Genomic DNA, 16,215 nt, shown 5'->3' with positions numbered 1-16,215 from the left:
TTAAAATGATATTGAGTGAGGCTGTCATCCTGGGCTGATGATCTGCTCAGTGTGTTTGGGTAACATTAGCAAGCACGTGCTCTTTAACATCTCTCTTTTTGAGATATTTGAGATAATGAGATGTTATTTTCAAATTCATCATAGATCCTAGGGAATTGTCTCGGGGAACGATTATTAACATAGTAAAGCGTCTCTAGGACTCAGAGAAGAAGTCTTTCAAAGTCATTCAAATTTGTTGAGCTAGAAGAGTTACCAGGAACTCTGATAACCGGGACCTGATTGTGGTTTCCAGGTTTACTGTTGGGTATTCAAACATGATTTTTAAAAATCAATTAATGCTTGAGGTATTACATTTTCCTACTTAATTCATTTGACAATAAGAGTGATTTTTTTTTTAAAGATTTTATGTATTCATGTCTTTGAGAGAGAGAGTGTGAGTGAGGGGAGGAACAGAGGGAGAGGGACAAGCAGACTCCATGCTGAGCGCAGAGCCCGACATGGGACTCGATCCCACGACCCTGAGATCCTGACCTGAGCTGCAGTCAAGAGTTCGACCCTTAACTGCTTAACCGACTGTGCCACCAAGTGCCCCAAGAGAGATTTTTATAGTGTAGTCGCCTTTTCACTTTCCTTACAAATAGTTGAAGTTTTCACTTGAAGGCATATCATAAGGAAGTCACTGGAAGTGTTGCCAACACAACACCCACTCCATGTTGAGAACGCTGCGTTGGCTTTGAGCGGTGCTGGAGATAGTAGTGATGGGTGGCTCACACATGAGGGCTGAGTGGGCTTTCTGAGTTGGTAGGTGGTCTAACCTATCCTGGAAATTAGTTTTATTATCTGTTGACTTTAAGTTTCAGTCTTTTTTTATTTTTATTCTTGTGGTAATAACATTTAACATGGGATCTGCCCTCTTCCAAATTTTTAGGTGTCCAGTACAGTATTGTTAACTGTGGGCACGTTGTGGTAGAGCAGGTTTCTAGAACTTACCTTGTATAACTTGTCTGCATCTCAGAGGTGTTTTTGTGTGTCCCCCTTCTCCTTATGATGAATGTGACATTGAACGAATCCAAACACCTCTAAGAATATATTTTATTCTTTTAAAATGTCTCCTAATACCCACGTGTGCTGAGAATTAACTGACATTCTAAACGTCAGAATCTGCTTATGGTATCCAAAAAAAAAAAAAATCATCTTTCTCTCTCTAGAGACTTCCACTGGGTTGTCTTTTATTCTTTTTTTTTTAAGATTTTTATTGACTTATTTATTTTTGTGGGAGGGAGAGAGATAGAGAGAGAGAGCGCACTCCAGCATGAGCAGGGTCGGCGGGGAGGGAGGGGCCGAGGGAGAGGGAGAAGCAGACTGAGCCGGGAGCCTGATTTGGGGCTCAATCCCAGGACCCTGGGATAATGACCTGAGCCAAAGGCAAATACTTAACCAACAGAGCCACCCAGGCGCCCTCCACAGGGTTGTCTTAAAGTTGTTTGCAAGTATTTTACTTTCTGGGTGCATCCTGGTGAATTTCTAGAGGAGAATCATTTATAAATGAAAAGGTATACAGAAACTGGTGTTTAATTTAAGGAAATATTAAGAGTTTATTTTCATGGCCCTTCCAGGTTAGCATGCTCTTCAGTTGCCAAATCTGTTAAAGATTTGCTGATGTCCATTGTTAGGTTTTGTTTTTTTTTTTATTACGTTATGATAATCACCATACATTACATCATTAGCTTTTGATGTAGGGTTCCACAGACCTGTACCTCTGAAACAAATAATACATTATATGTTTAAAAAAAAAAAGGTGGGGAAGAATGAAGGGGGAAATTGGAGGGAGAGATGAACCATGAGAGACCATGGACTCTGAAAAACAAACCGAGGGTTCCAGAGGGGACGGAGTTGGGGGGATGGGTTAGCCTGGTGATGGGTATTAAAGAGGGCACATTCTGCGTGGAGCACTGGGTGTTATACGCAAACAATGAATCATTGTTAGGTTTTTAAAAGACATTTTATTTAGATAGTATGGCTTTCATTTCTTACTGCCACCCTCCCATTGCACTATTGCTTCGAACACTTAGATTAAAATGAAGTTTATCTCTGGAAAATTTGGGTGTGCCTGCCATGGTGACTGCTTGGATACGTAGTCATGTTCCCGTTACATCACATCTCTCTGCTCTTAAAGAAGTATCCTGATGCATGTGGCTAAATTACATGGTATCTTCATTCAGGAAATACAAATTAGAAAATGGCAAGGATCAGTATTTTTGAAAGAAAAAAACAAACCCTGGGAGAGATAATAAAAAATAATAAAGTGGAGAGAGAACGATCTCTCTGAAAAGCAGTCTATTTTAGGATATGTGACAAAGCAACTCTTGGGGTTGCCTAGGTATGCATGACAGCTGTAGTTTCTGCTCAGACGAATAAAATACGGAAATTAATGGGAACTTGCCTTTAGCTGGGGTAGCAGAAGCAGGCTACATGGTTCAGTGTAATGCTTCAGCCAGCCCAGAGTGGTGGTGAGGTGTGGGGGGTATGTATATATACATTGAGGAAGGAGGGTTCCTTGGAAAACTCTGCTTTGCCAGATAAGTTGCTCCTCCAAAGCCACCTCCTCAGAAGCTCTGAGATTTTTCACTAAACAACAAAGTGGACATTCTGCTTTAGAAATTTTTGTTTGTGGATTCATGTACATGGTGACCTTTTCCACTTCTTATTTTCAGTATCCAGTTACTGTTCTCTAAATGAATGCTTAATTCTCCACTTTAGTATTATTTACAGTTTTATTCTGATGCTGCTTCGGGCAATAAAAATTATTTGCAGTTCAGATTATGAATTTGTATACTATTTCCTCTGTTAACATGCAGTGCCTCTTGCTCATTCTTTTCTTTGGTAGCAAACAGCGTATTTTTTTTTCTTCAGTTTATCATAACCGTAGAAAACGCTTTTACAAAGCGATCACTAAGCTGTTCTTGGTCTATAGGTTTTATCAGAAAAACTAATTAGGAAGGAACAGGCAGTATATCTCAGAATGGGAAACTTGCCTCACTTTGGTGAATTGCAGCCTGTTCATTCCCACTGTAAACACATCCCCCTATTTCCATTTAATTTTGTATCCAAAACAATAGTGACAAAGAATTCTATTGTGAAGTCGCAGAATGATCACTGCATGCCTGGTTTAAAAGCAAATCAGGACACAGGAAAATTCAGATCATGATAGCTTTTGCCTCTTTACTTATGTCTTTAATTTGGATGTGACTTGGAAGTAACTGATTAATTCACTAATGTTTTATGAAATATCTTGATAAGGTAATACTTAACAGTACAATGTAATTCTGTTTTGGTGGCAGGTGGCCCGGCGTTGGGGCATTCAGAAAAACAGGCCAGCTATGAACTATGATAAACTTAGCCGTTCGCTTCGCTATTATTATGAGAAAGGAATCATGCAAAAGGTGAGCAGCTACAGCAGCATTAAAATTCATTGAAATGTTGCACATTAATCTGCATGTAATACTTTAAAAGCCACATGTCTTTGCATTGCTGAAGCAAGGTTTTCACTCATTTTAACATACGCTTAGCTCTTGGTCTTGGTACGACAAGCCTTTCTATTTATAAATTCATTGGCATTATAGAACTATGTAATAATATCTTATAGAAACTAGTAGACTTTCTGGAAGTCCCAACTTTACCGTATTTGGTAAAAAATGTTGTTTCAGTACTAATAGTCCCATATATTCCCAAAGTTGTTGATAGTCTGCGACATTCTCCACAGTTACATAATTTTGAAATGCTTTTGTTTATGGATTCCATTACTAACTGAATTCTTACTTTTCCCCTCCTTGTCTGAAGTCTTGCCTGGTTTTGCTGTTTGACAGCTTCGTTACCTAAACCTTTATGAAAAATAAGTGTTTGATATTATTTCATTGGTGAATGAAGTTAAGGTAAATGTGTTTTACTTTATTTCAAATGAGCTTCTCTAAATATTTGAAGGTGGCTTTTAAAAAACTTAAGATAAAACAAATGGAATCCACATAGAACAAAATATACACTTTTTGAAGAAGGTAATGAATAAATGAATAAAGATAAAACGTCGGATATTTGTTATTGTTACATCCTTCAGCCTTGCATGTGTATTCATTCCTATTGTCTAGACTGTGAACTAATTTTATGATTTATCTCTTGTGAACATTACTGTTTTATTTTGTATCCTTTGTTCATGTGGGGGACACAAACTTAGTTATATATTGCAGATTGTGGCATATTTTTATACCACTGTAATTACGCCAAGAAAAACCAGACCATTTGCTACATGAAACATGCTAGAATAGAGGAAACAGCTTCATTGAGTTTTTAGACCAAAGGGAATCGGTGCTCTGGAGTTTGCCAGCTCTCAGAAGTTACAGTGCCCGAGATGCTTGAAAGATAAGGCTGAATTCATTACTTACTTCTTATTTCCCTGAATCTTGCCTTCAAGACATATAACCGTTACCTACCTGCTCCCCTGTCTTCTTCACCTCGACCCTGCGGTCCTTTTTTTAATTCCTTCCTTCCTCCCAACCCACCTTTCCCATTTGCAGCCAAATCCTTTCAGACGCGTTCCATTCCTTTCATTTCCCTCACCGTCTAGCTAATTCCTGACACATGGAGTGGGCTGGCTGTGGAGAGGGCTGGCGCTGTTAGGTGCTCAGGTCCCCTGGGCAGTGGTGCGCAGATGTCAAAGAAGATGCACGCAGGATTTAGGTTTGCACGCTGCCTTCTCTGTGGATCACCGTTTTGAACAGATTCCTCGCCTGCTAAATGGTGGTGTTCTTACTTCATCAAGTTATTGTCATTATTAAATGAAATAAGGTAAAAGAAACTATTTGCGACTATTTCTTTATCAGTTAAGATAGACTAGCAAAATGTCTGTATGTGACAGAACTTTTGGCGTGTTGCTGCATAATATAAGAAAGCATAGGCTGTTTAATGGTGAAACATACAAAACTGAAGTCTACTTGTAATGAGCACACAAATGAAAGCTTTCTACCATTTTTACAGACATATTTACTCTTCTTCCTCACATGCCTTGAGCCATTTTACTTGCTACCATTTGACACACCTGTGACTCCCTCATTGCCTCACTGATGTCATGCCCTCTGTGGAGAATGTCTTGCCTTCTGATTGTACCTAACATCTGTACCATTCTAATGGCTAAGCAAATTCTAACAGAATCGTTCAGAGGGTAATTACGCCGTCCTTAAAAAGAAAAAAGACAACCCTATGATGTGGAATTTTATCTTTCAGTGTGTAGGGGAAAATGTTTGTATGACCACACTTGTTTATAAACTTAAATTATATATGTATGTGGTGTATATTCAGGACAATTACCTGGAAAGATTAGAAATTGAAATAAAAATAATCAAATGGATCTAAACATGTAGAAAAACCCTGTTTATTTCAGTAGTTCTGAAAGAGATAAGAAATAATGGAGTTTGGCTTTTAGATTGTACAGGTGTGACCTCCTATTTCAAAACTTAGAAATGCCTAGAGAAATCTGTGCACATATTTTAACAGCAGTTATTTGTGGATGATATCATGATAGATCACCATTTCTTTTGGTTTAGTCTATAATTTTTAATTTTCCGCCAGTTTTTTTATGTTACTTCTGAGATTTAAAAAATGAACACATAATTTAAATATCTAGTCTTTCAAAGCACAGTTCAAAAGATACTTCCTTGTTAACTTCCAACTCATCTCCTAAAAAAAATTCATGTTTTATCTATATCAGCACTGTGATTTGGGTATATTTAATGTACAGCATTTTCTAGATTGTAATTGTATTACTAATAATGAAAGACATTATTTCCCTTGGTAATTATCAGCCCTTGTTCTAAACTCCGTGACATTTAACACAGTTCAATAAATATAGTGGTAGTTCCAAAAATGTTTTTTTTTTGTACAAAAAATAGTAGGAAGCCATGAGTTAAGGCAGACTCCTTAAGAGATTTTATAATCTTGATCGCATGCTGTACATTTTAATTCCCCACAGTGATTTATCAAATCATTTCTAATTATAACCAATAGCAACAGGTTGGATAAAAAAGCTACCAGTAGCCTGAAGCAAATACCTCTTTTTCTGCGGCTCCAAACAAAACAAAGCAGGTTATTAAAAGCTCTAAGGTCTGCAGGCCATTTATTTTTTTTTCTCAAAATGCTTTGAATAAAGAAATAAAGGAAAACTAGGATTTCATATCTTAGCTTTGTTTCTGATATTGCCTGTCTTTATTTTTATGGCAATTTCACCTTTATGAACTCAATTTCCTTTTTATAAGGGACTAAAGTAAGTGAATTTACACCAACTGCTCTGTTTGCTGTGCAATGTCCTAGAGACTTCCTTCTCAGTTTTACAAGAAGCTTTCCAAAGAAGCCATTCCCACCTCTGTTTCACAAAAACAGGGGAACTGAGGACTGACTAAGAAACATGTACAAGGGGCGCCTGGGTGGCTCAGTTGTTAAGCATCTACCTTCGGCTCAGGTCATGATCCTGGGGTCCTGGGATGGAGCCCCGCATCGAGCCCCGCATCGGGCTCCCTGCTCCGCGGGAAGCCTGCCTCTCCCTCTCCCACTCCCCCTGCTTGTGTGCCCTCTCTCACTGTGTCTCTCTCTGTCAAATAAATAAAATCTTTTAAAAAAAAAAAAGCAACATGTACAAATTCATAAAAGCTAAATGTTCATTGTATTCAAACCTAAGAATATTCAGATTATTTGGATTCTCTAAATTGGCTCGCCTTATAAGCTAAAAACATCCAGGACAAAACAGTGTTCTAAATCTTGAGTCCAGAAGAGTAGCACTCTTTGCTAGAGTGTTTTTTTCCAAACACATGCAGATAGTTTATAAACCATGAACTGAACATTCTCCATGGCAAAGCAACCAGCAGTGCCTTTTTTTGATACATAGGAACCCAGAGGCATTGAGTAATTTTCGCTTTTCTAAAATTACTAATCTCTGCATACACATGAAGGTTTACCTCAATGTCAATACAAAGAATTGTATTCATATGCACCCCCCCCTCCCACCCTTCACCCCTGCCCCGCCCCTGTTTTTTTTGAGAACCTCAGTTTTTTCTGTTAATGGAGGGGGGGGTTGCACATTTGTTTCACTCAATTGTTTATAATTTCTTAGAGAAACATTAGTCTTCAAAATTTAAGTTTGGGACATGTCATTCCCTACAAATTATGCTATTTCCCCTTTATTTCTGGCAGCTCTCACATTTCTTTTTCTCATTTGCTCCCTATGCATTGTATATTTTAAATTCCCTTCACTTTTTTGCACCTCTTACTTCAGCGTGACACTTTGCACACATCCTTCACTTCTGTCGATTGCATCTTGCCTTCATTTTTAAAAGTGACGTACCCAAGATGATGCCGTCCTCTTGATCTGTCTTTCATTTAGATAAGGCCATGCGTCTTTTGTGGGTTTTTTTTTAGATGAGAATACACAGTGCCAAAAAAACGAAAAAAAAAAAAAAGAGAGAGAGAAAAGAACCAGTTCACCTGTGAATCAGTCAGTCACTAGTCTAGTCTTATTAAGGACACAGCACATTTTTCTTTTAAAGTTTGGAAGTTTAGGTTTTCTCTAATTTCAGAAATGTGATATTAAGAGGGAGACACTACACCTTAAAGGTCCAGTTATTTTATAAATAACGATAAAACCATTTAAAGCAAAGGAAACAAAATTTCACTGTGAGATACCTGCATGAAATCATTGATCTTTCCCCCCCCAAAATAACAATGTAAGTTTACCTTTATATTAAAACAAGCAAACCGCTAAGCTTTCTAGCTGTGCCTGGAATGAATGTAATTATTACTCAAGGTCAATCATTACTCAAGGCCACATTTCCCTCTCTTGGACAGAAGTTTATTCCACAAAGTAAGGACTGTTTTTGCTTTTATGGATATCTTTTAACATTTGTTATGCATCCTTTCTGACATATTAAACCGTGTTTTTGTTCTTTCCTTTCCCTGCTCTTCCCCATTTGGGGATTGTGAAGATTGTGGTTCTTCTGAGGTTAATTGACATATAACCTTACGTCAGTTTCAGGTGCACAACCTAGTCATTCACTGTCTGTATCTATCGTGACATGATCACCCTGGTAAGCTTAGTTAACATCCGTCACCATACATAAGGATGGGTTTTTCTCTTCCGTATTTTCATCAGGTGGCCGGAGAGAGATATGTCTACAAATTTGTCTGTGATCCAGAAGCCCTGTTCTCCATGGCCTTCCCAGATAATCAGCGCCCACTGCTGAAGACGGACATGGAACGCCACATCAATGAAGAAGACACGGTGCCTCTGTCTCACTTTGACGAGAGCATGGCCTACATGCCTGAAGGGGGCTGCTGCAACCCCCACCCCTACAATGAAGGCTACGTGTATTAACACAAGTGACAGTCACGCAGGGCCTCCTCGTGCTTCTCCTCTTTTTGCAGGATGCAGAGACTCTCTGAGTTCTCTTCAATCTTCGTTTGATTTTTGTTGTTTGTATTTTATTTTTAAATAATAATACACAAAAAGGGGCTTTCCTGTTGCATTATTCTATGGTCTGCCATGGACTGCGCACTTTATTTGAGGGTGGGTAGGTGTAATCTAAACATTTATTCTGTGTAACAGGAGGATAATGGGTGAATGGGTGGGGGAATATGGGGATTACTTTTTACTTAGGCGTGGGATGGGGTCCACAGGTTTTAAGTATGATGAAGCTATATCATGTTTATTTGATTTCAAACAACATAAGAAAATGTTCATTTTCTCTGGGTATCTATGGTACAGTTAATTCACATTGTGTAAATATCCACATGGAGACTATTTGCCTTGGGCATTTTCCCCTCTCATTTCTGAGTCTCTGCAAGGTATACAAAAAACAAACAAAAACAAAAAAAACTAAAAAAAAAAAAAACTAAAAAAAACTACTGTAAATGGCAGTTTACCTGTTAGAAATGACTGGTTTTGCACCTGTTGTAAAAAGGTATTTAGAGATCGCATTTGCTGTTTTTTGTTTTGTTTTGCTTGCTATCTGACTCACAGAGGATAACCGTAAAATGGGTAATTCTCTCTGAAGTTGAGTGATCACCATGACTGTAAATGAGGGGCACAATTTTGGACTCTGGCTCCAAACCGAGTCACAGGCCAGTAGCATTCCGTGTACCTGGTGCCACCTTGCTGTTGAGACGCAAATCATACTGTCATTTAAATATTTTGAAGCCCATTTCAGTTAAATAATGATATGTCATGGTCCTTTGAGATCTTCATTTAAATGTTAAATCTGGGATCACAATGAAGCAAAAAAAAAAAATCTATCTCACTTCCTTGAGTACATAAAGAAACATTATTTAATCGATAAGAATTAACTGTACTAAATCACATATTATGCTGTTCTAGATACAGCAAGCACTCCTTAAGAAAAATATCCAATACACTAAATAGGTACTATAGTAATTTTTAGACATGGTACCCGTTGATATGCATTTAAACCTTTTACTGCTGTGTTATGTTGATAACATATATAAATATTAGATAATGCTAATGCTTCTGCTGCTGTCTTTTCTGTAATATTCTCTTTCATGCTGAATTTACTATGACCATTTATAAGCAATGCAGTGAACTACAGATAGCATTTCAGGACAAAATAGATGACTCAGACCATTTATTGCTTAAAAATAGCTTATGCCATGCTATGCTCTGAGCAGCTTTGATGCACATTGACAAATGAGGAGTAAGCTTCAGCTTGCTAAGGGAAACTGTGGAAACTTTTGTAACTTTTGGTGAAATAGAAAATTATTTACAAACTGTCGAAGAATCTGAGGAAGTTGCTGTATGACATAGTGCTGGCACTGATACTCATCTTGTTTTGGACAGTTGGACACTTGTGTAAATGTGATTGGATTGTTTGAAAGAAGACTTAAAGATTTAAAGTTTCAAAGGTTTTTGTTTTGTTTGTGTTTGGCATTTGGAAAAATAATTGAAAGCAGGATATGTTGTTTCATTCACCTTGGACAAAAAAAAAAAAGGTGGTGTTATAATATCTTTGAATAGCTTGCTAAACCATTCAAACAAGAAGCCTGAATTTTATTCAATCCATCAATATCCCAGAGGAACAACATTTTTTAAGCACCTACAGTGAAATGTTAAGAAACAAGAAAATCCTAAACACGAAGCCAAAATGAACCTATAAAAGCACTTCTTGACGAGCACAGGAAAGATTGTCGAAAGATGATTTCCTGGCTACCCATTTCCCAGCGTGGCACAGATCACAGCTTGTGTGTCTAAATCAAACAGTTATTGGGAAATCCACATACCGTCATCAATACTACTCACATTTAATCCTACAAAAGGGCCTATTTTAATTTCAACGTATGTATGTAACCTGTGATTTCAATGATTGTTCTGCATATACCTTACATATCATTTGGCCCATTATGGGCTAATAAGTATGCCTTAAAAATGAGAACTCCCCCCCCCCACTATGCTCATATGGCCATTTACAGCACTTAGAATAAAAACAAATTTTAAAATATTCAGCTAAAGATTTATTGGAAAGAGAATTAACGTATTTGGAGAAATTGAAGGAGAAATTAAAAGTGGGTCTTTAAAATATCATCTAAATGAAATTGTATTGAGGATTCTTTTTCTTTTTTTCCCCGCTTTTTCTTTGTTTCCTTTTTCCTTTTTCTTTTTAAAATTCTAGTTCTAATTTCCCATTGGGGAAGAATTGGACTATGAGTTATCTTAAGGGATCAAGGAAGAACTGGTGTTAATTATATAATATTTAAGGACAAACTATTTTTCTGCTTAAGGTAGTGACTCACAAAACAAAATGAGTAATTGGCCAACATTAAGGATATTTCCAATACAGAAGGGTTCAAAACTTTGCATTATAAACTCTTTTGGGAAATGTATTCCAACGTTTTCTTTTTTTTTTTTTTAAGTTCTGTTTTTATTCTACTTTTTGTTCGCTTGTGTTTTTATTTTCAGATAGATTAATAAATCTGGCAGCTGATTTCTGCAAGATTCTCGTGTTTTGAATTTCTAATTGAATTGGCTCCTCAAACGTAGAAAATTAATTAAAAATATAACATTTTCCTTCAACTTGGTAAAATAAACTAAAAGAAATATCTCCCTTGGTGTTTGCCACCTCTTGATGATGACAAGCTATTACCCAGGAGACTGATTCCAACAAAGATTCAAAGAATAGTATATCCTGAATAACTAATTAAAAACGACTTTTCATAAGTTATGCCTATGAAAAATGCTGAAAAATAAAAATCCACACAAAGCCAACAGTGCAGATCAGGTCTCTCAAATCCTGGATCGATTTTAGAGGTCATTTATTTGAACCTCCTTTTTACAGATTGTTTTAACTTTCTTGTAGCTGCTATAACAAAGTTAATGGGCTGAAGCTACACAAATGTGTCCTTTTATAGTCCTGAAGATCAGAAATCCAAAATGAGTCCACAGGTGCTAAAATCAAAGCGTGTGTGTAGGGCCCGTTCCCTTTCAAAGGCGCCAGGGGAGAATCCCATTTTAACTTCTTCCGCTTTTAGAGACTGCTGACGTTCCTGGCTTCCAGCTCCTGGCTCCTGGCTTGGTCACTCCAATCTGTTTCTCTGGTCACATCCCTTTGTCTACTAAAGTCTGTTCTTCCTCTGCCTACCTCTTCTAAGGACACTTGTGATTTCATTTAAGGTCCACCCTGGATAATCTCTCCCTCTCAAGATCTTTAACTCGATCATATCTTCGAAGTCAGTATCATTCATGGGTTCCCAGGGTCAGGACGTGGCTGTGGAGGGGCGTGAGGAGGGTGCTATTACTCAGCCTGTCACGTAGATGAAGACACTAGTAAAAACCCTGATTGATTTACCTATGGGCAAAAAAAGTTCTGTTGTCGGAGGTAGGATTAGAAGTTACTGAAGAACATTTTTGTTTATCATTGAAATAGTTTTACTTTGGAGAAATGGTACTGAGAGCATTCTCTTAAAGTTCGCCTGTTCCACTAAAGCATCTGGTAATGGCGTCAAGCCTTTACATGATTTAATAACCCCTCATGTAAATATTAGGTAGTGAGACAAAAAAAAGTAAGGTGTGATAATTACAGAGTAGTAGCACAGTTAATTCTGTTGTCCAAGCCAGAGTTATATTTTTTAAATAAATTTCTTTTCGTGCTAGAATGACTTGTTACTATACCGTCTTAACATCTGTAAGGGATTCCTATTTTTTAGGTGAGAATTATAGAGTATGTCTGTTGCTCAAAAGAACAATTCTAAAATATGAGTCAACTTTATATGACAAGGACAGAAAACTTTTACCCCCTGTTATAGTGTTTAATTAGCCCGGTGATGGGAGTTTCTAAAATGAGTGACTTGGTCTATCAAGCAATACTTTCAAGAGCATATAAGGACAAAACATTAGAGAGAAGGCTATTTGAATGTTTTGTACTGGGCATCTTAAAAGAGAAAAAGTAAAATTTAAAAATAAATGAGTAAGCTATTTTCCAATTGGAGTTTGACATGAAGAAGGAGGAAAGAGATTGAAAAAAAAAAAGAAATTAGGTCAAAATGATAAAAGGAAATTAAAAACCCTATTGAGCATATTAAGAAATTGTGGTAAGAATTTCATAATAGCCAAGATTCCAGAAAATATCAGTGTTGGACATGATACTGAAGAATTTGGCCTAATAACTCAGAACTGAACTAGTACTTTCAGGGCTTGACTTTAATATATAATTTTTTAACATGAGACTCCTTTAGAAAGACTAATTTATAAAAAAATTATGGAAAAATACAGTCTAAGAAGAGTGGACAACTTTATAGAAGTAATGATTTTAGAATGTTAAATTATATATAAAACAGCTATGGTTTAGGAATTCATATGTAGCGTAGGTTTTTTTTGTTTGTTTTTATTCTGCACATAGACTCCTATATTCTTATTTACTTCCATTCTAAAATGGTATTTATGTTTCTATGGGGAAGACATTTTTAATTCACTTGGATGAATTGAAATTATGGTTTGAGAAAACACCCTACGAAATTTGTGATTATAGCAAATTAAATAGGCTCAAAATTTAAATCTAAAATAAAAGTCCAGACCCTGAAAGTATGATCGTTATCACTCTGGATGGTGACACATCTAAAACTTAAGGCTTATTAAGTTAAAGTGGCATATCTAAAACTTAGATAAAGGTTGCCTAAATTTTTGACTTGCTTCTAACCATCTGAATCATTGTAATCATTTAATGTATGACCAAAGCACTTGAGTAATGTCTTTGCTGCCCTTCTCCCACTTCCGATGTATTATTCTCTTTCTGGTAAGTTAGGTCCCAGGACATCTGATAAACATTTTTCTAGTTTTATGTTCTAATCTCTCTTAATACATTATTTCACTTAATCTTTTCAGCAACTGTATCGAGAAGAAATTTGGGGAAGGGAGCTATCTAAATTATTTCAGTGACTCCCATGTGCCAGCCAGCATGCATGCCTCCATCACTCATTGGCTTTATCGAGGAGAAGCTGAGGCTCGTGGCAAAACAAAAATGTCCTTGTGTCAAGATGTCATGTGATCACAGGCAAATTCATAAACTCTACTTTTTTCTGTAACTTGGATCTAACTACTTTCTTGATTTAAATTTCTAACGACTTAAAAATGTATGTAACAATGATTCACATTTTGCTGAAACACAGTCTTACTTAAGACATTTCTTTAACCATTTTAATAGTCTTTATAGAAAAATCTGACAAAGAAATCAAGTGCTATTTAAACACAGCAACATCAAACTATGATTTTTTTTCCATGTCTTTAAGCATTTAGAAATCAAAATGATTGAAGTATCACTTTGTTGGTGGTGGTGTTTTGTTTTTATTTTTTTTTTTCCCCTACTGGAGAAGGATATAGCTTAATGCTACCAAAAGAGACAGATGTATGATCAAATTCATCAGAAAGTTGTAAACGCTGCCCCCCATGATTTATGCTATTAGATATGTCTTCTGAAAGTAATGGATTTTCCAGAAAACTTTTAAGGCACAGTGAATTTGAATTTACATGATTCAGAAGAAGCAACAGACAGATTTTTAACTTAGAAAGTAGAACTGAAAGCATAGAAATTATTTTATATAGAAATCTTAATTTTTTTAAATGTCACATTACTGCAAAGGGGATGGTGACCTCTTATGTACATTTTAATTTTCTGAAGAGCTAGTAAAAGTACTTGTCCTATAGTTTAACATGAATTTAATTGGAGGAAGAAAAACGTGGGGAAAAAATGGGAGAAGAGAAAGACAATGCAGGTGGCACTACTTTTTAAACTACAACTTAAAATGCTAGCCTACTTTTAATACTGCAGAAATATTTTACTTTATACTTAATCATAATATTAAATTCTTTAATTTTTTTGTTTTAAAAGTGTGGTATAATATATATAACACAAAACTTGACATTTTAACCATTTTTAAGAGTGTGATGCAGTGGCATTTGTTACATGCAGAATGTTGTGCAACCGTCACCACTATTCCCAAAACATCTAGATCCTTTTATTCTTAAAGTATTATTTAAAATACCACAGGAGGTACTTTGTTATACGTAAGAATTAAAAAGGTAAAACATGCAGCTTTTTCTGCTTTCTAGTAATTCATATTACTTGCAGTTTCTTCATTAATAGGTTGTTCTTGGTTTTACCCTGTAGTTTGATGGCTTTATTAAAGAAAAAAAAAATAAACATTATGCATAAACACTATGTCTACAGAGCCCCAATTATTGTTGCAGGGAGAAAAGTTCATTTAGATAACCAGCTTATTGGCTATTTTGAAAATAACTCCGTTATTTAGGTGTATGTTAACAAATAAAAACAGTCACTTTACACAAGCCATGTCAAGCAGTGAACTGCTGTTTTGCATTCATGTTTTTAAAATTTGAAGTGACAGATGTGATTAACATATCATAAAAACACAAACATACTGAAGGTATGCTTAAACTCTTTAAGAGTGATAATTTCAGATGATTTTTTTTTTTTTTTTAATTCACAAACGCCTGGGTGGCTCAGTTGTTAAGCGTCTGCCTTCGGCTCAGGTCACGATCCTGGGGTCCTGGGATCGAGCCCCGCATCGGGCTCCTCGCTCCGCGGGAAGCCTGCTTCTCCCTCTCCCACTCCCCCTGCTTGTGTTCCTTCTCTCACTGTGTCTCTCTGTCAAATAAATAAATAAATAAATAAATAAATAAACCATTTAAAAAACACAAACATGCTGGATTAAATAACAATAATTAATTAAACTAGGCTATCAAGATAAAATGGGCATCTCTCCACCACCTTCTCACCATATCCTTAAGTCTAAACAAGAAGAACTTTCTAAATGAAAAGAAATAGAATATTTTTCTCTGACTTGCCAAATCTCTTATAGATTCAAAATCTATTCCTTGCATTATGGTACTCAATCACATACATATTAAGGTGGCCTGTTTAGAATCGTTCACTTATGGAGTAAACTTTTGCTTCATTATTGGAAGGGTAGCATGTGAAGAGATAAGAATCTATTATTATATTTAATTTTTTTCTCAGATTTATACCAGGCCCAAATGTGATACATTCCAATTTTGTTTGTTGATTTTTACTTGTTTCATGAAGAGCTTGTAAATAGTAAATGTTACAAATAACACACAAAGTTGCCATTCTAATTATTTTGCATGCTTATCTGTGAACAAAATTATGAAATAGAATCAAATGAAAAATAACTTTTTCCACACAATTTGCTGTTTGCTTATTTTCACAAAAAACTGTGATTATGTAGAAACCCTGAGGCAGCATTTCTAAAACCAAAGCAAGGCGAAAAATGAAAATAAATATTTGGATAATTTAGATCCCAAAGGAAAAGTGCATTGCACACTGATTTATTCATTGAGTGAATATTAATTCGTTCATATTAGGACAGACTTGAGATTATTCATTTCAGTTTGTTCTATGTTCTATGGGAAATCTATTGATTTAATCTCTCAAAATCCCCTGATATGAATCTTCCACAAATTCATATTAAACACTGCTATAAAATCAGCTGATTGTGTCCTTTCCGCATTCAAAGCAAATGTCGCATTTCATAGGTAGACCTTTTGGAATATACAACAGATTTATAAAAAGTGATCCCTGCACTCAAACTAAGTAAGACTAACCCATGTAAATCTAACACACACTTAGAGAATGATATGAT

General features: G+C 36.0%; 1 protein-coding gene across 8 annotated transcripts in view; it reads left to right on the top strand.

The window, feature by feature from the left end:
- ETV1 (ETS variant transcription factor 1) overlaps positions 1 to 15,702 on the top strand; it is a 96,254-nt gene extending 80,552 nt beyond the window's left edge. For all 8 annotated transcript variants that reach the window (XM_025872975.2, XM_025872974.2, XM_073898893.1 and 5 more), the window contains 2 exons: positions 3,342 to 3,443; positions 8,189 to 15,702. In XM_025872975.2, the coding sequence (XP_025728760.1) occupies positions 3,342 to 3,443; positions 8,189 to 8,410 (324 nt within the window). In that variant the 3' untranslated portion in view covers positions 8,411 to 15,702. The remainder of the gene's footprint in view (positions 1 to 3,341; positions 3,444 to 8,188) is intronic.
- Positions 15,703 to 16,215: the final 513 nt, after the last annotated feature.

This window comes from Callorhinus ursinus, unplaced genomic scaffold, assembly GCF_003265705.2.
Source record: "Callorhinus ursinus isolate GAN/ISIS: 27379988/994484 unplaced genomic scaffold, GSC_fseal_2.0 scaffold12, whole genome shotgun sequence".
Taxonomy (NCBI): domain Eukaryota; kingdom Metazoa; phylum Chordata; class Mammalia; order Carnivora; family Otariidae; genus Callorhinus; species Callorhinus ursinus.
This window is presented reverse-complemented; position numbering and strand designations above follow the sequence as displayed.